This window comes from Oryctolagus cuniculus, chromosome 14, assembly GCF_051225735.1.
Source record: "Oryctolagus cuniculus isolate XC-2025 breed Fujian yellow rabbit chromosome 14, ASM5122573v1, whole genome shotgun sequence".
NCBI lineage: Eukaryota > Metazoa > Chordata > Mammalia > Lagomorpha > Leporidae > Oryctolagus > Oryctolagus cuniculus.
The window spans coordinates 4,247,192-4,270,167 of record NC_142880.1 but is presented as its reverse complement, the minus strand read 5'-3'; the positions used below and the strand labels follow the sequence as shown (position 1 = coordinate 4,270,167).

At 48.0% G+C, this 22,976-nt stretch overlaps 1 protein-coding gene across 3 annotated transcripts in view; it reads right to left on the bottom strand.

The window, feature by feature from the left end:
* MSH3 (mutS homolog 3) overlaps nucleotides 1-22,976 on the bottom strand; it is a 174,314-nt gene that overhangs the window by 78,500 nt on the left and 72,838 nt on the right. For all 3 annotated transcript variants that reach the window (XR_016220366.1, XM_070056340.2, XM_089312929.1), the window contains 2 exons: nucleotides 20,199-20,308; nucleotides 3,592-3,724 (listed from right to left, as the gene is read on the bottom strand). Coding sequence is in view for 2 of the 3 variants with exons in the window: in XM_070056340.2 (XP_069912441.2) it covers nucleotides 3,592-3,724; nucleotides 20,199-20,308 (243 nt within the window). In the remaining variant the exon portion in view is untranslated. The remainder of the gene's footprint in view (nucleotides 1-3,591; nucleotides 3,725-20,198; nucleotides 20,309-22,976) is intronic.

The following is a 22,976-nucleotide window of genomic DNA, read 5'->3' as shown; positions in this document are numbered from 1 at the left end:
TGGCTCACTTGGTTAATCCTCTGCCTGCAGTGCTGGCATTCCATATGGGTGCGGGGTTCTAGTCTCGGTTGCTCCTCTTCCAGTCAAGCTCTCTGCTGTGGCCTGGGAGGATGTGGAGGATGGCCCAAGTGTTTGGGCCCCTGCACCCACATGGGAGACCAGGAGGAAGCACCTAGCTCCTAGCTTCGGATTGGCGCAGCGACGGGCCCTAGTGGCCATTTGGGGGGTGAACCAACAGAAGGAAGACCTTTCTCTCTGTCTCTCTTTCTGTCTATAACTCTGTCAAATTAAAAAAAAATTCATTATTGGGATCTCATTAGGAAATACAAAATAGCTAAAAAACTATGACATCTGTGTACATACAGAACTCAATAATATCAAACATGAAATATATATAAAGGAACTTCAAAAATCTCATGGACAATTAAGATAAAAGTCTATTTTGGGGGCCGGCGCTGTGGTATAGCGGGTAAAGCCACCGCCTACAGTACTGGCACCTCATATGGGCGCTGGTTCAAGTCCCAGTTGCTCCACTTATAATCCAGCTCTCTGCTGTGGCCTGGGAAAGCAGTAGAAATTGGCCCAGGTCCTTGGGCCCCTGCACCCACTTGGGAGACCTGGAAGAAGTTCCTGGCCCCTGGCTTTGCATTGACACTGCTCCCGCTTCTACAGCCAATTGAGGAGTGAATCAGCAGATGAAAGACCTCCCTCTCTCTCTCTCTCTCTCTCTCTGCCTCTCCTTCTTTCTCTGTGTAACTCTGACTTTAAAATAAATAAATAAATCTTTAAAAAAAAAGTCTATTTTGGGGGTCTGGCGCTGTGGCACAGTGGGTTAAACCTCTGCCTGCAATGCTGGCATTCCATATGGACACCAGTTTAAGTCCCAACTGCTCCCCTTCTGATCCAGCTCCCATCTGATGGTCTGGGTGCTTGGGCCCATGCACTCATGTAGGAAGCCCAGAAGAAACTCCTGGCCCCTGGCTTCGGATCAGCCCAGCTCTGGCCACTGCGACCATTTGGGGAGTGAACTAGAGGATGGAAGACCTCTCTCTCTCTGTCTCTCCCTCTCTGTAACTCTGCCTCTCAAATAAATAAATAAATTTTTTAAAAGTCTATTTTGGTGGGGACCGGCGCCGTGGCACAGTAGCTAATCCTCTGCGTGGTGCCGGCATCCCATATGGGCACCGGTTCTAGTCCTGGTTGCTCCACTTCCGATCCAGCTCTCTGCCATGGCCTGGGAAAGCAGTAGAAGATGGTCCAAGTCCCCTGCACCCTCATGGGAGACCTGGAGGAAGCTCCTGGCTCCTGATGGGAACAGCTCCAACTGTTGCAGCTATTTGGGGAGTGAACCAATGGAAGGGAGACATCTCAAATAAAATAAATAAAAAATCTTTAAAAAAATATTTTGATGCAAAAAAATTTTGAAATCAAGCATAGTGTCTTTACAATATACATTTCCCATGATCTTTTTGAAGACCCCTCATTACACACGGATTTCAACATTTTTTGCAGCAGGACACACAACTGGCAATGGTCTGAGAGGTCACTGGGATGCCTGCATCACATATCAGTATGCTGAGTTTGAGTCCAGCTCTGCTCCCAATTCCAGTTTTCTGCAAGGGAATACCCGGGCAGAAGGAGGCGACAGCTCAAGTGTTTGTGTCCCTGACACCAGTGTCACAGACCTACAACGAATTCCTGGCTTTTAGCTTCCCCAGACCTGCCTCAGCTATCAGTCTCCCAGACTGAACCAGCCTATGGGAGATCTCTCTGTTTTTCCTTCTCCATCTCTATCCATCTGTCGCTGTCTGTCTGCCTTCCAAATAAACAAAGAAGTTTTAATTCTGCACCAATATAAATTTATCTTTTAATTAAAATTTCCCTGACTTTTTGAAGTTTCTGTGTGAAGTATGTTTACAACATATACCAAATATACTTAAACATATTTACACAGTAAAGAATCTTTGTGATTCTTTTTTTTTAAAGATTTATTTATTTGAAAGTCATAGTTACACAGAGAAAGGAGAGGCAGAAAGAGAGAGAGGTCTTCCATTTGCCAGTTCATTCCCCAATGGGCTGCAATGGCCAGAGCTGTGCCAATCCGAAGCCAGAAGCCAGAGGCTTCTTCCAGGACCCCCAAGTGGGTGCAGGGGCCCCCAGGAACTTGGGCCATCTTCTGCTGCTTTCCCAGGCCACAGCAGAGAGCTGGATCGGAAGTGGAGCAGCCCGGACTGGTACTGGTGCCCACATGGGATGCCAGCACTGCAGATGGCGGCTTTACCCGCTATGTCACCACGCTGGCCCTGTGATTCTTTAAATGGAAAGTATTATTTCTAAATAAATAAAATAGAAATAAAACATGTCTGGGTGGACACACTTGCATCTTACCCTGGTTATCTGTGGGTAGTAGGTATGCGGGTGGGGATGGTAGCACGAAGACACTTTTGTTCCTCATTATTTCATGACCTTGTGTACCACTGAAGTTTTCTTTTCTTTTCTTTTTTTAACAGGCAGAGTGGACAGTGAGAGAGAGAGAGACAGAGAGAAAGGTCTTCCTTTTCCGTTGGTTCACTCCCAATGGCCGCTACGGCCGGCGCACCGCGCTGATCCAAAGCCAGGAGCCAGGTGCTTCCCCTGGTCTCCCATGGGGTGCAGGGCCCAAGCACTTGGGCCATCCTCCACTGCACTCCCTGGCCACAGCAGAGAGCTGGCCTGGAAGAGGGACAACCGGGACAGAATCCGGCGCCCTGACCGGGACTAGAACCCGGGGTGCTAGCGCTGCAGGCAGAGGATTAGCCTAGTGAGCTGCAGTGCTGGCCCCACTGAAATTTTTTAACATGAATATGAATAATTTTTATACTGTAGCTCTGGTAAACAGGGTGGGTTGAACACACATATGTATCGGATTCTCTCCTTAGTGAAACTACAGTCAGATTTTTTTTTAAGGCATAAAACCGCAAGAGTAACTAAGAGAGAAGACAACAGCAGCAGTAATTGATAAATTATTCCTTTTGGTGTGAAAAACTCCCTGGTTAATGTTATGAGTCAAACTATTAAGCTTAAATGATGAAGTCAAAATAATGCCTTGTACTCACACATGTCATACTAGCAGATTTTTCCTTTGGTTAAGTCAAATAAGAAGCTGCTTTTGGTCAAAAGAAGTTAGACACCTCTTTCCTAGAATAGTAAATGTAAATGAACTTCCCATTCTGATGCCAGTCTGGCCTTTGGGGATGAAACAGAACATCCTGTATTACAATCGAAAGACCTCGACATACAAGGGAAATTCACAAAGGTCACAGAAAAATAAAATTCAAAAATAATGCACACTTTCCAAAAGCTCTTTGAAGACCCTTCATATGTTGGTGCATCTGACAAAAGCTGGAAAACTTTACATTTTACAACAGAAAAAGAGGAATAACCCTAATGTGTGCAATCAAAATTTCTGAAGTTTTTGCTCTCCTTTCCTGCTACTCGCGAGATCTCACAAACGCAACGACAGAGCTCTCAGATGATTTTCCCTTAATATCTGGTGTCCTCAAGCTGAGGGACATGATGAGCTTCAACAGATTTCGTTTATATCGCACTTACTTTTTTGTGATAAATGCTACAGAGTCCTCTCTCGATGTCAGGCAGTTTATTTAGATGATTTTCTATCTGACCAAACACACTAGATTCTGAATGGAGAACTTCAGATACAGCATCCAGTCGGGCATTTATGTCCCTGTGAGAGGAGAACGGTAGCAATTATCAGTAATTATGAAAGTTGTTATCAGTAATTATTCAGAATGTACACACTGCCCACTCAGATACCAGGGACTGTGACACAGCCACTGAGAAAAGCACAAGGAGACAGCTTCCTGTCCCTGGTCTTTCCTGCCTCTTACTGTCTGAGTCGAACAGCAGGTCCCAGAAGGAAAGTCTTAGCTGGGTGTTGGCGGAGACTGGCCGCCCGGCGGCCTGTGACTCCCAGTTTCACCTGCAGTTAGGAAGGTCCTCTTCCTGAGTCCTAGTCAATGAAATATGGCTTAGAGACAGGGAAGCCACTTCACACGGGCCCATCACAACCTCCTGTGTGATTCCGCTCATTTACTCTTCCCCTCAGCAAACCAGACGTTCAGCTTATGAGCCACATGTTACCTGAGCTCCAGCCTGGGTCCCTGAGTGGAGCAGAAAACCCTTCACATCCCCATGTCTGCCACCAATACCTACACCGGAAAGAAAAAACCTCCAATACATTTAAACTACTCCGATTAACAACTCATTTGCTACAGCAGCTTGCACTAACTTGGTCAATACAAGAGGTCTACAGTGACCCATAAGAAGGATTGCTGGTAATGAGAGCTGAACTGCTTGGAAGTATTTGACAGAAATGCCATCAGGCACAGTGAGCCTGAGCAAACACTGAGAGTTGTAACAGCCAAGTGCAGAAGATGTGACACCAGGACATCAGGGCTGCAGGACTGTTTCCGTGGCTACACCCCGACAAACAGACCTTGTCAACTTAAAAAGCAAACCTGACTGACCTAATGTACCCTAAATGTGATTTGTTCCGCACTAGGGCTAACGGCCTATTTGATAACAAATACTGAGATAAGTAAACATATCTGGTAGGTAACAGCCAGCCCCTTCTCCCAGTAATTTTTAAAAAATAATGAGTAAATTAGCAAGTGGGTTCAAGAATGGACGGATGTTTTGGGTGAAAGGGTGACATTAAGCACTGATTAAATGTTTGTCTCTCAAAGCTCTGTTGAGAGCACACACACTGCTGTGAAGGGCAAACCCTACATCAGGATCCTGCCTGGGGGGCAGTCGGAATGAGCACCTGACAATCAGTGGTGTGCTTTTCCTTTCACCACTCTTCTAGGGACCCTGTGAGGCCACACCTTTCCACAGCAAGGAGCCACTACACTAACTTCTGGTCTCATCAGTGTTCCATTCTCTCTGGCTCATTCCCTCCTTTGTAGAACAAGCATTTGGTCTAGCATAACACAGCTGAGCAAGACAGAGCCTCACGGACACAGAATGGCTCCTCCTTTTTGGGGAGACAGGGGAGAGGTTCTGGAACCCATCAACTTACCTCCCCGTCTGCTGTGCCACCTGGCCCCAGTCAAAATCACTTCCCACAGTGACATAGTCCCCCAACTCCCTGCACGACTAACTACTTCCTTCTCCATGCCCTTCCCCATGCCGTGGCTTAAAGCAATCTGCCAAACACCCCAATCTGTTCATGCTGACCCCTGTTTTAGCTCATCAATGACTTGCGTTACTCTTAGGTTCAAATCCAGAACCCCTAAGTGACCTGCAAGGGGACCTGGTCTCTGTTTACATTCCAGGTCTCACTGGGGATCTCTGGCTACTGTCTTCCTCCCAGCCCATGGGACCTAGCTTCTTCCAAATCTCAGTCACTCCAAGTTTGGGGACCTCAGGGCTCTTCCATGCACTGAGGGCTCTGGGAAGACTCTTCCTCGCGCTACTGCCCACCCACTCCACTGGGCTTGGCAAACTCCCAGCTACTCCTCCGAAGGGGCCTGCCTGGCTCACTGGGGGTCAGATCTAATCCCTGTGCCACCCTCCCCTCTGTTCTCTTTCCAAAACAGGAATCTCAGTACACGGACGCTTCCACTGTGCTCATGCCTTCACTGTCCTTCATGGCAGTCAGTCCGGTTCTACAGATCACGTATCACGCACATCAAGACGAAGTGAAGAAAAATTAAATTCTCTTTACAGTGGATGTTGTGATAGAATAAGTCAATGTTTTACTTTAACATTTGCCCAAAATGCTATAAAAATACAAAGTTTTCACTTTAATAACTCACTCCTGCATAAATGAAAGATGACACCAACTGGAATACATTAAGTTGATGCCACAGATGGTTTGAGGACAAAGTGATGCCATCTGTCAACATACAAGGCAGCCTACACAGACAGCAACTACCTCAGAAACTAAAGGTTTCCTCCTGAGACAGAGAAAAGGCAAAAAATTAAGTCACATTCATGAAGTCATCCTAGAAGACGTCATTTCAAAGATATAAGACTACTCGTTCCCTAGAGGCTGAAAACGTCGTGCTGAGTCAGTGTGGCATCTGGGAAAACACAAGGAAAGCAGCTCTAGACAAGCCTCGCGTTACCAAAAGAAAAAGCATATTCCACTACGCTTGATCTTAACCCAACCTTGATCTTAACCCAGCCTTGATCTTAACCCGACCTTGATCTTAACCCGACCTTGATCTTAACCCAGCCTTGATCTTAACCCAGCCTTCTTTAGGGAGGTAACAGCTCAGAGTTAAGAACTGGGGCCCGTAAGGCAGACAGCCTTGGTGCAAGTCCAGGCTTTGCCATTTCCCAGTTACTGACCCTTGCCCTAGTTTCTCCACACATAAAATAACAGCAAGGAGCCCTATCTCTTAGTGTTACCTTAAGATTTCAAGAAAATAATCCATGTGAAGCACTTGGCACAAGTCATCACGGCTTAACTCTCATCGCTGGTACAAAATGGGTTTAGTAGCTACCACGAAGTGCGGCGTGGAGGAAGCAGAAACTGCCCGCCCAGAAGAGAAGCCTGGAAAGAGGCAGGTGTAGATACATACATGCAGGCAGGCATTCTGTGCACAGGAAACAAGGAAGGATGGCACAAGGAGAGCTTGTCCCAGGATCTCAAGCTCCAAATCTAAGAGGCGGTGACGATTTAAAGTACTGTGTGTGTGTGTGTGTGTGTGTTTTAAGATTTATTTATTTGAAAGTTGAAGTTACACAGAGAGAGAAGGAGAGGCAGAGGCAGAGGCAAAGAGAGAGGGAGAGGGAGAGGGGGGGAGAGAGAGAGAGAGAGAGAGAAAGATCTTTCATCTGTTGGTTCACTCCCCAACTGTCCCCAAAGGCCAGAGCTGTGCTGATCCGAAGCCAGGAGCCAGGAGCTTTTCCCAGGTCTCCTGAGTGGGTGCAGGGACCCAAGGACTTGAGCCATCTTCTACTGCCATCCCAGGCCATAGCAAAGAGCTGGGTTGGAAGTGGAGCAGCCAGGACTCAAACCAGCACCCATATGGGATGCCAGCACTGCACTTGGCAGCTTTACCTGCTACACCACAGCACCCATCCCATAAAGTACTATGTAGAGAATGGTTACTAGGTTGTCCTAAGAAAGCATGTTATGGGGCTGGTGCTGTGGCGTAGTAGGTTAAGCCTGCACGTGCAGCACTGGCATCCCATGTGGGCGATGGTTTTTGTCCCAGCTGCTCCACTTCCAATCTAGCTCTTTGCTTATGGCCTGGGAAAGCAGTAGAAAATGGCCCAAGTCCTTGGGCCTCTGTACCCACTCGGGAGACCTGGAAAAAGCTCCAAGCTCCAGCCATCGTGGCCATTTAGGGAATGAATCAGTGGATAAAAGAGCTCTCTCTGTCTCTCCTTCTCTCTCTCTGTAACTCTGCCCTTCAAATAAATAAATAAATTAAAAAAAATAAAGCAAGCATGTTAAGCATGTTATAAGCTGTTACAGATGACTAATTGGACATGAAGAAAATAAAAGGACATTTTGCACTGGGTACCACAAATTTCTTATCAATGCGGTAGCTATAATCCATTTTTATCTCCCATATGCAGATCAGAATGCAAATGGATAAGGATCTTTTAATTTAAACTCTTAAATTTTAAAAACAAAGGTCTGCAAACTTTAGAATTGTTAATTAGCAGTAGTGCTAAGACCCTGCAAATAAATATAAGAGAAAAACATGTGAGACCACCTGATTATCATTATCTTTGTGCAAGCACCGGGAGAGCTGGTGAGGAGGCAGGCCACAAACAGGAAGCAGCAAGGTCAAGTGGGCGGGGATGAAGGCCTTATACCCAGACGCCCTGCAGTGTGCCACCGTCCATCTATACAACACAGCCAGGCGCATGCACGGCCCCCGAGTCACTGCACTCCTGACACCAAAACACAGAGGCCTTGAGGTCCTGGAAACACAACATCAGCAGGGACCAAGGACCAGACATGGGTGTCATGGGGGTCCTACACCTTTAGACAGGAACTGGACGATGCTGTCAGTGTCCGCTCTGTGTGACCCGCAGCTACTGCCACGGATGCCTGCACACTGCTTCCAGCAGACATGCCACTGGAATGCACACACGAGGTTATCCGGGGAAAAAGGCTGAAATGCAAACTGGTAGTAGGGATGTCTGAGTTTTAAGTTTGTTTTACTGCAAGACTTCCTTTACAGACAGAGGATACAATATGAATAAATTAAATTCGTAAATAACACACACTGGTCATGTGACACAGCCGACTAGCAAGATAACCTTCTTCCAGAAACAGGAGCACAAGCTAGGACCTGGGCATCCTTCTTGGACTTACCGGCTCCACCTTACACGTGTGTCGTTCATCCATGCACTCAGTGAGGAACTGACTGTAAAAGGTGGCAGCATGAGCGCTGTAACTGTTACCAAGAGACCTTGGAGCCTTTGCCTACAGAATTTGCACTGTAGTGTTCAAAGGCTTTTTTTTTTTTTTTAACAGTGTGAGAAGCAAATAACCAGGCTGTGATCTAGGCACAAAAGGAGCACCTGGGAGGACACCTACGTCAGGGGAGGGAGGACGGCCTGAGAGCAGCAGACAGACGACAGGAGGAGCAGGCACTGGTCACGTGAGCAGTGCAGGCCACCTGTCCCCAGACTTCTCCAGGAAGCAGTGAGAACCACGGCGCGTGGTATGAACAGGCCTAAGAACAGAGGCAGGAAACCTGAGAGAGCAACCCTGAAGCTCTGACCCTGAGTAGAGGACACAGGGAAGCAGAGCACTCAGGGTCCCAAGAGATATTAAGGAGGTGAAATTCACAGGAGTGGGGTTGATTAGACGAGAAGGGAGGAGGAGGAGGGGGAAGGAGTATGCTGGGGAATGAGACACACTAACACCCACAAGTATCATGTTCAAAGCTGTACAGAGCGTGAAAGAAAGGCAGTATTTTACTTATAAAACTACATCCTAAAGAGCTATTCTGAATATTTACACTATTACAAATTATAAATCATACAACAAGCCATAAGGGGTTTTTATTACTGAGGTGCTAATGAGGCAACATTTTGTCAACAGAGTACAATTCACCTTCAGAACCTTAAACTGGGTGGTTTCCTGACAGCCACCCTTCATTATCAGCTTAGCTGCACACCCGAGCCTTTGAGAAAAGCAGGAATACGAATTCTGCTTCTGGGAATGGTGGAAATAGGAGTTCCAGGCCACCCCTCCCACCGAGGGCAATTTTAAAAGCTAAATGAAAACATAAAACCTCACTCATAAAAGCAGCATAGACCAGCACTTGGCAATCAGTAACTATACAAAAACAGAAAGAAAGCAGGAAGCCAGAGAAATAACCCAGCAGTCTAACATGGCTGTGCACTGCAGAGGCCACACCAGAAGATCCGCTGGGCAATGCCGGCCTCAGAGGGAGGGGGGACCCGCAGTCCTGCTCAGCATCAGCTGGAGGAACTAACGCATCTTAGGCAGTGACCCTGAGTCGAGACGGTCCCAGACTGGTAGTGCCACAAGGAACCTAGCAGAAGCAAACAAAACTCTGGGAGAAGGCATCTGTACCCTAGGCCTCATATTATTCCTAAATATGACCATTACGTAAACCAGAACAAGCAAGCCCAAGCAGATATCAGATCAGTAAGAATCAACAAGGGGTGGGTGTTCAGCCCAGCAATCCAGACACCAGTTAAGCCACCCACTTCCCACATCAGAGTATGTGGGTTCAATATCCAACTCCGGCTCCTTCCTCCAGACTCTGGGAGGCGTCGGTGACGGCTCAAGTGATTGAGTTCCTGCCACCCACAATGAGAAACTCAGACTAACTTCCCAGCCCTCAGCTTTGGCCCAACTCAATCTAGCCCTTGTGGTGTGGCATTCTGGGAAGCAAACCCACGGATGGGAGTTCTGCCTCTCAGTCTGTCTTTTTTGTTTTTGAAAGATTTATTTATTTTGAAAGTCAGAGGTACAGCGAGAGAGGCAGAGGCAGAAGCAGAGAGAGAGAGAGATCTTCCACCTACTGGTTCACCCCAGATAGCTAAAATAGCCAGTGCTGGGACCAAGGTTGAAGCCAAATGCCAGGAGCTTCTTCTAGGTCTCCCACATGGGTGGCAGGGGCCCAAACACTTGGGCCATCTTCTGCTGCTTTGTCCAGGCCATTAACAGGGAGCTGGATCAGAAACTGAGCAGCTGGCAGACGAACCAGTGACCTTATGGGATGCAGGCACTGGAGGCAGTGGCTTTACCCACAATGCCACAGCACAGCCCCTATTTGTCTGTCTGTCTGTCTCCTCCCCCCTTCTCTCTACCACTCAAATAAATTAAAAAAATAAAAATAAAACAAGAACAGACATACAAGAAGTTCCAGGGCACTAAAAGTGGTGTTTAGTTTTATTAATATAAAATAAATGTTAAGTGGAAGGAAATATGTAACATTCTATTACTACATCATTAATTCAGGATAATGCATTAGAAATACAAACACTAACACTCCAAACATATGGGTTTACCAAAGTAAAATGTACTTAGTGCATTAGAAAGTCACACAAAAATGCAATTAAGGACTTGTTTCCTACCGTAACCAATTTTCTATTCCATTTTATTTTGATTATTTATATGACTTTAAAGGCTAATAATTAACTTTGAATACTTAATTCTCCTGAGAACTTTTCTGAAAAGCTAATTTGAATCTTAGAAGTGTTGCTCATTTGCTTTGATTGCGGTCTTGAGCTAGACAGTGACTAGCTTCTATCTTCCTCCCCCACCAGCTGACTGCAGCTTGGCCAAATCAGACGTGAAGCTACCTAAGAACGCCAACTCCTGCTGAGACTGAACTGGGCACACCATGGACACTGCGCACACCTGTCCCACACTCCACAGGAGGCAGCAACGCACAGGACTGTGCAGATCATGGCCCCTTCACAGTCACATTTATTTGTTTCTTAAGACAGAAGGTTCCTGGAAGGATACCTACCAAAGTTATAACCTGGACTCCTGAGATGGATCTGGCCAGGTGGGGCAGGCAGGAAAGGACGGCCAACCCATACATTTAAGTCCATTTTTTAAATGTGGAAGGGAGGGAGGGAGGGAGGGAAGAAAAAGTATAATGGAGTTTGAAACAATAACAACAAAGAAAAAGGAAAAAAAACATCTCTGGGGGTCAGTGCTGTGGCATAGTGGGTGAAGCTGCCACCTGCAGTGCCAGCATCCCATATGGGCACCGGTTCAAGTCCCGGCTGCTCCAATTCTGATCCAGCTCTCTGCTATGGCCTGGGAAAGCAGCAGAAGATGCCCCAAGTTCTTGGGCCCCTGTTCCTGCGTAGGAATCAGGGATCTCCTGGCTTCTGGCTTCAAATTGGTGCAGCTCTCGCCATTGTGGCCATTTGGGGAGTGAACCAGCAGATGGAAGACACTCCCCACCCATCACCCATGCTTGTCTGTAATTCTTTCAAATAAATAAATATATCTTTTTTCTTAAAAAAAAAAAAAAAAGTCATCTCTGGCAATAATGCTAGGTGCTCAGTGAATGTTTCTGCTTCTGCCCTCACAAAGAATGGGACAACACCCACAGTGAGCTGTGGCTGTGAGAACAGCTTCCAGCCACTGAGATGTGGGCAGAAGAGATGTGTGCTACTGCAGGAACCAAAAGCATGAATCTTCCGCAGTCTCGCCCTCCACGAGGGGGTGTCCATCACGGCTGTGGAGACCACGTGGCTAAGAACACAGAGGCTATGGGGTTCCCAAATGCCTGCACGATGTGAATCCCGCAACATCCACAATCTAGAAAGACTATGACTGTGCCAAGAAAAGCAGCAGCAATCGACTTCCACTCTCCTGGAGTCATTAACTTTTGAGGGTATTTTTGTTGGCAGCTGTACCCTGATCCACACACCATGTTTTAATGCTAACAAACGTGTTAACATAACCACATACATGTGCTTCATCAGTGAGCACGTGACACTGCTCCCCAAACACCCAGGATTAGGCTGGGAGCATGAAACAACAGCGAGAGGTTGGGAGCCAAGTCCAACCACAGAGGGCGCTCAGCTGCTGACCGTCTGTCACTCTGAGAGGAACCCACACAATCTCGCCCCACTCACAAGCAGTCGCTGCAAAATCTCACACTCCTCATGGCCACTGCAGGCAGAAAAAACATGGGCAAGTGAGAGAACTGGTAGAGGAAGTGGCCTGCTGGGTCTTGGATGGCTGACGGCACACACACAGACACACACACACACACACACACACACAGCCTCTGCCTTGCCATCAGGAGCAGCCTGCAGCCGGCTGAGCCAAAGGCCTGCCCATCTTAACGCAATCAGATGGGGTGAAGCAGATGTTCCAGTCCAACATGGGTGCTCTGCACAGGTGGGCTTGGGTCTGACAGCGGGGCAGGTGAGGGCAGCACCGCTGGAAAACTTCAGGGCCAAGGGTTTGGTTCAGCAGGTAGGAGGTGCTCGTGCCCCACTGTGGGTTAAATTCCTGGCTCTACTCCCATTTCTAGCTTCCTTTCTCTGTAGTCCCTCCCTTTCCTCCCTGTCCCACATCTGCCCGGAGCCAGCTCAGGAGTCCAGGTTCTGACTGATAGGTACCCTTGCAGGGATATGTCGTTTTCAGAAACAAACCAGCTCCAGTGGGTCACGTGTTCCTCCTACACGTTGTACTCAGCAGTGAGTACTCTGTGACAGCACTTCCAGCAAACCAAACTGTCATCTACATCACCCACGTGGAACTCAAATTCTCCGAGCAGAGCACGGCCTTAAGGAGCCACAGGAAATCACAGCACCCCCGAGTACTCGCAGGAAAGCAACTCCCCACTCAAGTGTGTTGAGAGCTCTGAGTTAGACCTTTCACAGGATACCGAAACTACTTGCGCCTAAAGGTGGAAGGAGCCCCTTCCTACCACCCAGCCGGGCTGCCTTCCTCAGTTCCATGACTTTGTCTCAGTAATTCTATCCACTTCAGTTCCACTACAGAGGTGACAAGAATGCAAGATGTTGCCACAGCATTTCTGCCAGTGTTACACACAATGTTTTCAGGCTTGGCCAATTACTCTACTCAAAGGAGGGAAATGATGTCTCCCAACCAATTCAGCAGCACTAAAACAAGGAGTCAGGTAAAGGAAAACCACCTCTTCCACAGGTCTTCCAAAATCAGCTTTTTGGAGAAGAAAGCTGCACTTCCCTTATAGAGACAGGCCTCTATGCTCAGTCTACTCGGAACCTGAAGATTTTCTCAAATGAATTCCTTTGTTCAGAATATTTTGGTCACCTATGGTATTCAAAGCACTGTTTATGCAGTGTGTGTGTGTGAGTGTGTGCGCGCGCATGTGTGTATGTGTTGGGGGTACAGGGATAAGCAGGACAAAAATCAAGAAGGGTTTACTTCTGATTAGGGCAGGAAGGAAGGAGGACTTCTCAGAGGAAATATCTGAGACAGGGCTAGAGAGATTCACTCTTCTTCTTCTTTTTTATTTTTATTTTTGTTGTTGTTGTTGTATAATAAGTATTTATTTGAAAGGTAAAGAGAAAGAGAGATGGGACCGGCACTGTGGCATAGTGGGTTAAGCTGTCGCCTGCAGTGCCGGCATCCCATATGGGTGCCAATTCGAGTCCTGGCTGCTCCACTTCCCATCCGGCTCCCTGCTAATGTGCCTGGAAAAGCAGCAGAGAATGGCTCAGGTACTTCGGTCCCTGCACCCATGTGGGAGACCTGGATGAAGCTCCTGGCTCCTGGCTTTGGACTGGCCCTACCATGACTTGCAGCCTTTTGGGGAGTGAACCAGCAGATGGAAGATCTTTCTCTTTCTGTCTCTACCTCTTGTTCTCTGTCTCTCCCTCTCTGTAACTTTGCATTTCAAATAAGTAAGTCTTTAAAAAAAGAAAGACAGATTTTTTATTCACTGGTTCACTCCCCAAATGCTGACACCAGCTGGGGCCGGGTCAAGTGGAAGCCAGAAGCCTGGAAATCAATCCCGGTCCCTGAAGAGAGCAGCAGGGACTTAGGCACCAGAGCCGCCACCCGCCACCTCCCACAGTGCACATCAGCAGGAAGCTGCCACCAGAAGTGGTGTGCAAGAGTCCAAGTGTGTCTGACCCACTGCACCAAACATGCGCCCCTCCTAATTATTCACTGCACTGGGCACTACAGATCCAAATCCAGCCAGAGGCATCAGGAGACAACAAGGGCAGGACACAATCAGAAGAACCATGCTAAAGGAAGTTTAATTTGATTTGAGACACGAGAGAAACCCAGTGAAGCTTAAAGCAGGGCAGTGACATGATCTCATTTTTATTTTGGGAAAAGAAAGGCAGGAGACTTCCACTAAAAGAGGGTCCACGTGAGTACAGATGGCAGCACAGGCGGGGCCGGGGCAGTGAGCAAGCACAGACTCCAGGTGAGTTTCGGAGAAAGAAGCAGAAGGACGGACTCCGTATAAGACTGGCTCTGGGGGCTGGTGCTGTGTCGTAGCAGGTTAAAGCCCTGGCCTGAAGTGCCAGCATCCCGTATGGGCACCGGTTCAAGTCCTGGCTGCTCCACTTCCGATCCAGCTCCCTGCTGCCACGCATGGGAAAGTAGCAGAGGACAGCCCAAGCCCCTGCACCCATGTGAGAGACCCGGAGGAAGCGCCCAGCTTCCAATCAGCTCAGCTCCGGCCATTGTGGCCATCTGGGGGAGAACTAGCGGATAGAAGACCTCTCTCTCTCTCTTCTCTCTCTGTAACTCTTTCAAATAAAATAAAATAAACCTTTAAAAAAAAAGAAGAAGAAGAAGAAGAAGAAGAGTGGGTCTGGCTGTCCAAGGAAGTGTCCAATTACTCCCACGTTTCCCGCCTAAGCCACTCCCAGGGCAGGATGGTCGTGGTAGTGCCTGAGATGGAACAGTCTGGAGGAGAGAGTGGGTGGAATATGGCAACACTGAGACGTCTGTGTGGGTGCACTTAGCTGAATGCAGAAGGGAGGACCAGAGACACACACCTGGGAACCGCTGAGCTCACTTTCGTATTCACAGTCATGGTGACAGATATGGTCACAGGAGTAGGAGACGGTGAAAGAAGAGGAAGTGAGGGCAGGAGTAAGGAGCAGCGCTAACACCCGCAAACACACAGAGGACGGACAGCGAGCACAGGAGACTGGGACGAGCAGCCAGCAGACCAGGAGACAGACCAGTAGGCCTGAGTCCCCATCTCAGGAAGAGCCGAATGCGCAAAGGCCCAGAAACACATGACGTCGTGGCAGGCTGTGAGAAGGCTAAGCAGCAGGGGCCCCGTAACCAGATACACATTTCAAACCTAATCATGTGAGAACAGGGGCGACAGGAGAAAGGCTAGGCCAGCGGCTCGGAGGTGCAGGGCGTCCTCCATCAACTGCAAGCCTTCAGCTAGATGCCTTTCGAGAAAGAGTGACTGTACGACACAGCAAGGTGGCAGGACACGACTCCTGCCAGGGATCCAAGGTGTTCACTGTTGATCCCAGAGATTCACTCACTAAAAGCCGGGGGACTGGTTTCTCAGATTCTGCTTTAGCGTTAACGGTCCACTGCTTCACGTGTGTGCACACTCCCGTTCGTGCACCGCACACACTGCTGCACTGACGAGAAATCACTGTCTCCGCAGGGTGGTCCGTTCGCAGTGTCTCTGCACACTCCTGGGGCGGGTGCCGTGGTGCTCAGGTTGAGCCACAGTTTGGGACACCCACATCCCATACAGGAGTGCTGGTCTGACCCCTGGCTATTCCACACTTCCAGTTCAGATTCCTGCTAAGAAGCCTGAGGGCACACGACGGCCCAAGTACTTGAGTTCCTGCCGCTCACACGGAAACCCAGATGGGATTCCTGGCTTCTGGCTTCCACCTGACCTAGTCCCAGCTGTTGCAGGAATCTGGGAGTAAACCAGTGGGTGGAAGATCTCATTCTCCCTGTTTCTTCTCCTCTGTCACTCTGCTTTTCAAACAAGAAGACTTTTTTTCAATTGAACACTTTCTGAAACAGAGACGCCCTAGCAGCCCCAGGGTGCACAGGAGGAGCACAGGCACTGGCAAGAGTCTGCACGTGTTGGAAGTGAGGAGACCACAGCAGCAAGCACTGGGGAGCCCCGATGCTCAAGGCATAGGTCAAAACCCACAGTTCCTTCTTAATTTTTTAAGAATACATTACCAAATCTTTAATACTTCTCAGATAACCAAATCTTCCTTGGAAATTGCTCATTTTGTCTAACAGATTATCTTAGAGATTCTGCTCATACATTCCATTGATGAGCCTAGCACACTGATTCATTTCAATTTTCCTTCTATCAACATTTATACACAGAAGTTGCATTTTTTTTTTTTACAATACTGGTGAAAATATTTAGGGCACATATGTAAAAGGCTGACAAGAATATGTTAACTCAAAGAGATAGAAAAAAATACAAAAATAAAACTTAAAAAAATCAAAATAATTTCATCTTAAAAGGTCTCGAGGAAGGGCTGGTGTTGTAGCACAGGAGGTGAAGCTACTGCCTGTGATGCTGTCATCCCATGTGAACGCTGGTTCAAGTCCCAGCCGCTTCACTTCCAATCCAGATCCCTGCTAATGGCTAGGAAAGCAGAACATGATCCAAGTACCTGGGCTCCCCTGCCGCTCACATGGGACCCCCAGATGAAGCTCCCGGCTTCAGCCTGGCCCAGCCCTAGGAGTTGTAGCCATTTGGGGAGTGAACCAGTAGATGGAAGATTCTCTCTCTCTCTCTCTCTCTCTCTCTGTAACTCTGTCTTTTAAATAAATAAGTAAATCTAAAAAAGTCTCAGAGAGCTGGTATTTAGCCTTGTGGATAAGACATCTACATCCCGCATCAGAAAATCCGGGTTCTACTTCATGTTCTGGCTCTTGATTCCAGCTTCCTGCCAACGGCAGCCATGATGGGCCAAGTAAGTGAGTTCCGCCACCCTATGGGGAGACCTGGATTGAGTTCCTGGCTCCCAGCTTAAGACCCAGTCCAGTGCCACGACTGTGGGTATCTGGGAAGCGAACCAGCAGATAGAAGCTCTGTCTCTTCCTCTTAAATAAATTAATAAAAATAAAAGTAAAAGGCCTTAGGACTAAGGACTTGTCACTGGAGCTCATTTACGAGAAGCCCAAGAACTGGCTACTTACAAAAGCCACTGCGGCATCAACAGAGGGCAAGCTTGTCTCAACAACCTGAGTGAACTCTGACACTGTCCTTAAGTAGGAAGTGAAAGCCATTCATAATTTCTGAAAGTCACCAGTAAAATTCTACACCAAAGAGGCCACTGTCTAGACTAAAAGGTCACGCGAGGTAGAAAAATCCTCTGAAACTTGAACACTTGTCCTAGATTTATGAACTCTGGGTCGTGCTGGGAGCCAGAACAGTATAAAAATATAAAGAGGCTCTCAGAGGATGTCAGAGACTTCACAGATGGCTCACTAACAACGGGATCATGCAGAACTGTGAGAGGCCTGCCTTATCTTGTCAGTCCCTGGTCTCTCTGTGGAAGAAAACCAGCCCCTAATCTAACACGTGGCTGTCATCAACAGACAGAATATCAGCCCGGATGAACCACAGATGTGATGAACAGCAAACAGCATACAGCCAAGCACTGACCAATCGCTGAATATTCTCTCCAGGGATGTGTTTGGAACACCACAAGTGCCATTAGGATTTAACTGGAATTGTTTTGAAGTGCACTTTAATGGATTAGGAAGATAACAGTTTTAAAACCATGACCCAAGATAAGAAGGGCAAAGAAAAAGTGCCGTGTGTTTGTTTTGGCTGATGTATGGGGGCAGTGTCAAGTTCCTGTTTCAAAGCCTCTGCGGTCCATGCCTGACATATCCGTTCTCCACCTCTCTGGGAAGGCGGCATCCCACGGGAGGCATGTGTCAAGCCCTAAAGAGCAGGCAGCATGGTCTACTGCATTTATCTCCAATTAATCCTGGTTACATAAAAGAAAGTTTAACAACAGAAACAGAAAGCTCAACTGACGAGCAAGCATCTGCTGGTGCATCTCTCCTGCTGGACGCTGCGGTGGATGTCTGGGCAGGCACCCTCGGTCAGCCAGAACACTGCGCCTCTACGCTGCTATCCACAGCAGGCCACCAGGTCTGCACGTGCTCTGTGGGGTTTCCTTGCTTCACGGGACTATAACTAGCAGAGGTACTTCCACTTCCAGGACTTCCCCTTTACCCTGACAATTTCCCATGTCTTCAGGTCTTCAGGAATCTGAAATGGGCCAGCGTTGTGGCATAGTGAGTTAAGCCTCTGCCTGCAACACTGCATCCCATAGGGGAACCGGTTTTTTGAGACCCGACTGCTCCACTTCCAATCCAGCTCCCTGCTAATGTGCCTAGGAAAGCAGCGGAAGATGGCCCAAGTGTTCAGACTCCTGCATCTGTGTGGGACACCCAGAGGAAGCTCCTGGCTTTAGCATGGCTCAGTCTCAGGGGTTGTAGCCATCCCAGGAGTGAACCAGAAGACAGAAGATCTGTCTCTCCCTCTGTCTTTCTGTAACTCTGCCTTTCAAATAAGTAAAAAATCAATCTAAAAGAAAACTAATAATATCGTTAAAATACTAATAATATTATAAAATAATATTGTCAAAATAAAGAAAAAAGACTTTGAAGTGGTCTGGCAACACTGTCTCAAAACGGTCTCAGAGCTCATTACCACCAAAGACAACATCTGCTACGCCGTGTGGATGACAGCGACTGTTTGCATGCCGCCGAGTTGACTGTGGTTTAACAGAGATCATTCATACAGCCCTAGCACAGCACCTGTGTGAGTCGCAGGGCTCTAAGTGGCTGGCAGCATTTCTGTCTTGCTTCATTCCTGACTGCAGTCCTTCGATGAAGCATCTTACCATTCCTAAGGCGGGGACGTGGAGGCTTAGTGGGTGGACTCAGGCGACAGGGCCCACAGCCCCTCACCTCTCTGCTCCGGCCACGGGGACAGGGGGATTCTGTTCAGGACAAAGTTTTAAACCTGGACTTTCTCTCTTCCAGCTGCGAAACACTGAGCAGAAGGCAGAAGCTCTCTGAACCCCTTCCTCACACCAGGGACCCCTCTCAAAGAGCAACGCTGAGCGGTACACACTCGTCCACAGTAAGAACTCAGTAAATGGCAGCATTTACCCAGCAAACATTAACTAGGCTCCTGCCAAGGGCCCGGCCCTGTTCTAAGTCAGAATCACCCAACCTACCTGCCTGTCTGAAGTATCTGGGGAACACTCCCCAGAATTCCAACTCCCCAGCCATATTTTTCAGACAAATTTTTTTTTTTTAAGATTTATTCATTTATTAGAAAGACAGAGTTTACAGAGAGAGAGGCACAGAGACTGATCTTCCATCCGCTGGTTTACTCCCCCAATGGTTACAACAGCCAGAGCTGGGCTGATCCGAAGCCAGGAGCCAGGAGCTCCTTCCCAGTCTCCCGTGTGGGTGCAGGGCCCAAGCGCTTGGCCATCTTCTGCTGCTTTCCCAGGAGCATGAGTAGGGGACTGGATAAGAAGCAGAGCATCCAGGACTCAATCTATATGGGATGCTGGCATTGCAGGTGGTGGCTTTACCTGATACACCATTTTAAAGTGGGGAACATTTGCCACGACCCCCACCAGCCCAGCCACATTTAAATGATCACCTTTGGGGACTGAATACACGCATACATCCTTGGGGAAGCTTCCCAGATAATCCCGATGAGCGGACACACTTGGATACACTGTGCTTTACCCACCAGACTCAAGGCCCTCCCTGAAGGAGCCCTGGCTCTGCCCATGCTCCTGTCCCCTCCTGAAACAGAAGCCCAGCTCTGATCATCACAATTCCCAGCTCAAGATCACTGAGTTAACTTCCCCAGCTGCCAACCTCTGTCTCACAGGCAAAGCCACAGACGGCACCAACCATCTCTGTGGCCTGGGTTTTCTCTACTGCCCTCTGCTACTGAGAGCCCAAACTACCTGGACAACTCACTGTCCCCGGTAACACCACGTCTCCCGATCTGCAAGCAGGCTCACCCCTGGGGATGAGGTAAAACCCTCACAACATTAGATAATCTACTGCCAGTTACAAGATAAAATGCTCCCTACTTTAATATGGTGTCCTTATAAAGCAGGGAAACTGTGGCTTTAAAAAGACAAGCATACCTTTAATTTCATAATTATAGTTTCAGATTAAACACAAAAAAGGATCATTTTACCTCAATTTAAGGAGTGGCTGGGTCACCCACTTCTTTAACTTCCGTCTTCCAAATGAAGTTTTCGTGTGGTCTAAGACCCAGAATAAGCTCCCTTTCGTTTTCATATCAGTCTAAGAAACACAAGAAAACGATTTTTATTAACTAGACAAATTTGTGCCAAATAATTAGTTGGTAACCTGCCCAGTTATTTTATATACCCTGCTATCAAAGTCACACACACTTAGCATAATGTATGGCTCCCAAGAGGCGTTCATTTAATGATGTTCATGATATATACACATGTTTATATATATCCAAATGATAAACTATTGATGCTTTATATAGAAAAGGGATAGTCTGTAGTTTCTAATTAAGAATAAATTCTTTAGAAGCCTCCTTTGAAATTTATGCTTGTTTCCAGCATCCTATAAATATAATTGCATATTTCCCTATCATGGGAATTACACTACAGTGAAGACAATCTAAATTTCCTGCAGCAATCCAGCATCTTCCACTGTCCCAGGGTTATCATTTATTTATTATTTTTTATTAAAATTTTTTTTTATTTATTTGAAAGAGTCACAGAGACGCAGAAGCAGAGAGAGAAAGGTCTTCTATCTGCTGGTTCACTCCCCAGATGGCTACAAAGATTGAAGCTGTACCGATCCGAAGCCAGGAGCTTCTTCCAGGTCTCCCACATGGGTGCAGAGGCCTAAGAACTTGGGCCATCCTCTACTGCTTTTCCAGGCCATAGCAGAGAACTGGATTGGAAGTGGAGCAGCTGGGACTTGAACCAGTGCCCATATGGGACGTTGGCACTGCAGGCAGCAGCTTTAATTGCTATGCCACAGTGTCAGCTCCCAGAGTTACCATTTTAAAGACAATGTGACACACTCAGGACTTCAATGTACAAATAAAAGACACTAAAATTAGAGGTGAACCCACACTGCAACCTAGGATGGACCCTGCAGGCCTCAGCAGTTGTATTTTAGTCTGATTACATCTCCAGTAAAGTTTTTCCATCTCTGTTCTGCCACTTAGAAATTAAACCCTGACACCGGCACTGTGGCGTAAGTGGGTAAAGCCGGCGCCTCTAGTGCCAGCATTCCATATGGGCACCCAGCTGCTCCACTTCCGATCCAGCTCTCTGCTGTGACCTGGGAGAGCAGTAGAAGATGGCCCAAGTCCTTGGGCCCCTCCACCCACATGGGAGACCCAGAAGAAGTTCCTGGCTTTGGATCGGCCCAGCTCCGGCTGCTGCAGTCTGCTGGGGAGTGAACCAGCAGATGGAAGACCTCTCTCTCTGCTTCTCCTTCTCTGTTTAACTTTCAAATAAGTCAATCGTAAAAAAAAAAAAAAAAAAAAAAAAAAAAAATTTAAACCTAATAATAAGATTCACGATTAACCAGGGAAGAGAATCAACTTTCACCAAGGTTGCATTGCATTACAAAGTCTTAAAACTTACTTGGAACCTAAAATTGCTGTTTCCACCTGAGTCAGGCGATTCATTTTTTCTGTTTCCTCTGTAACCAGCTACTTACAGAGGACCCCCGTGAACATGGCAGTCCAATCGTCAAAGGCATGGCCCAAGTTTGGGAGAAAAGACTCATTATAAGGACACAATGCCAGGGCTGACACAGTGGCGAAGCAGGTAGGGCTGACCCCTGCAGTGCTGGCATCCCAAATGAGCACTGGTTCGAGTCTCGACTGCTCCGCTTCTGATCCAGCTCTCTGCTGTGGCCTGGGAAAGCAGCGGAGGATGGCCCAAGTCCTTGGGCCCCTGCACCCGCAAGGGAGACCAGGAAGAAGCTCCTGGCTCCTGGCTTCTGATTGGCCCAGCTCCAGGCGCTGTGGCCACTTGGGGAGTGAACCAGTGGAGGGAATCTCTCTCTCTCTCTCTATGCCTCTGTCTCTCTGTAACTCTGCCTTTCAAATAAGTGAATAAATCTTTCAAAAAAAAAAAAAAAGACACAATGCCAGCTGGCAATCATCCACTAGAAAAACGTGACAGGAGCTCCCAGGCCTACGTTCAATGCAGAGCACACAAAGAAGGCAGGACACTGCAAAGGCCGTATGAGGGTGTCCAGGAAGGCAGAGCAGACCAAGTGGTGGTCCAGCTCTGCGATGGCACCACACGTCCGCATTCACGAGCCAGGGGGCCTGTCTGGAGGAAAGGGTCCTGCGAAGAGGACAGTGGCCGGGAATCAGTCTCCAATCAGCTGATAGCACTGGAGGCGCAGGCTTAGACCAGAGAGGGGCAGTGGGAGACGTGTGTCCTACAACCCTGTAGCTCTACTGACGCCCTACCCCTGCGCATCACTCCCTTCCACTGCCCTGGGGAAGGGCAGGCCAGAGTTGAGCTTCCATTCTACAATTCTCAGCTTCCATTTCTACAAAGGCCCACGCCCTGGTCATGGGAGGGATTTTAAAGGGCGCTTTGATGACAGATGACTTTTGACTTCAGAACTGACTCTTCTGTAGCAGGATTTGACCAGGGCACAGAGGGCTGCAACAAGGAGAGCTTGGAATACGGGGGCTGTGTGACAGCCTCCTCTTCAGCCCAGAACTGTCCTCTCACGCCCACAATCTCTTTCCTGTCCTGGGGATGTCCGCAGACACAGACAACTGGCCAGACGGAAACTCCGCTTCTAGTTGACAGACTGGCAGGGTAAGAATGTTACTGAACAAAACAAGCCTGGCTTGGATACACTTGCAGAGAGTGGAAGAGGGAGAAACCGAGAGAAAATCAGTGGTTAATAACATATGGAACCGGGGCCGGCACCGTGGCGCAGTAGGTTA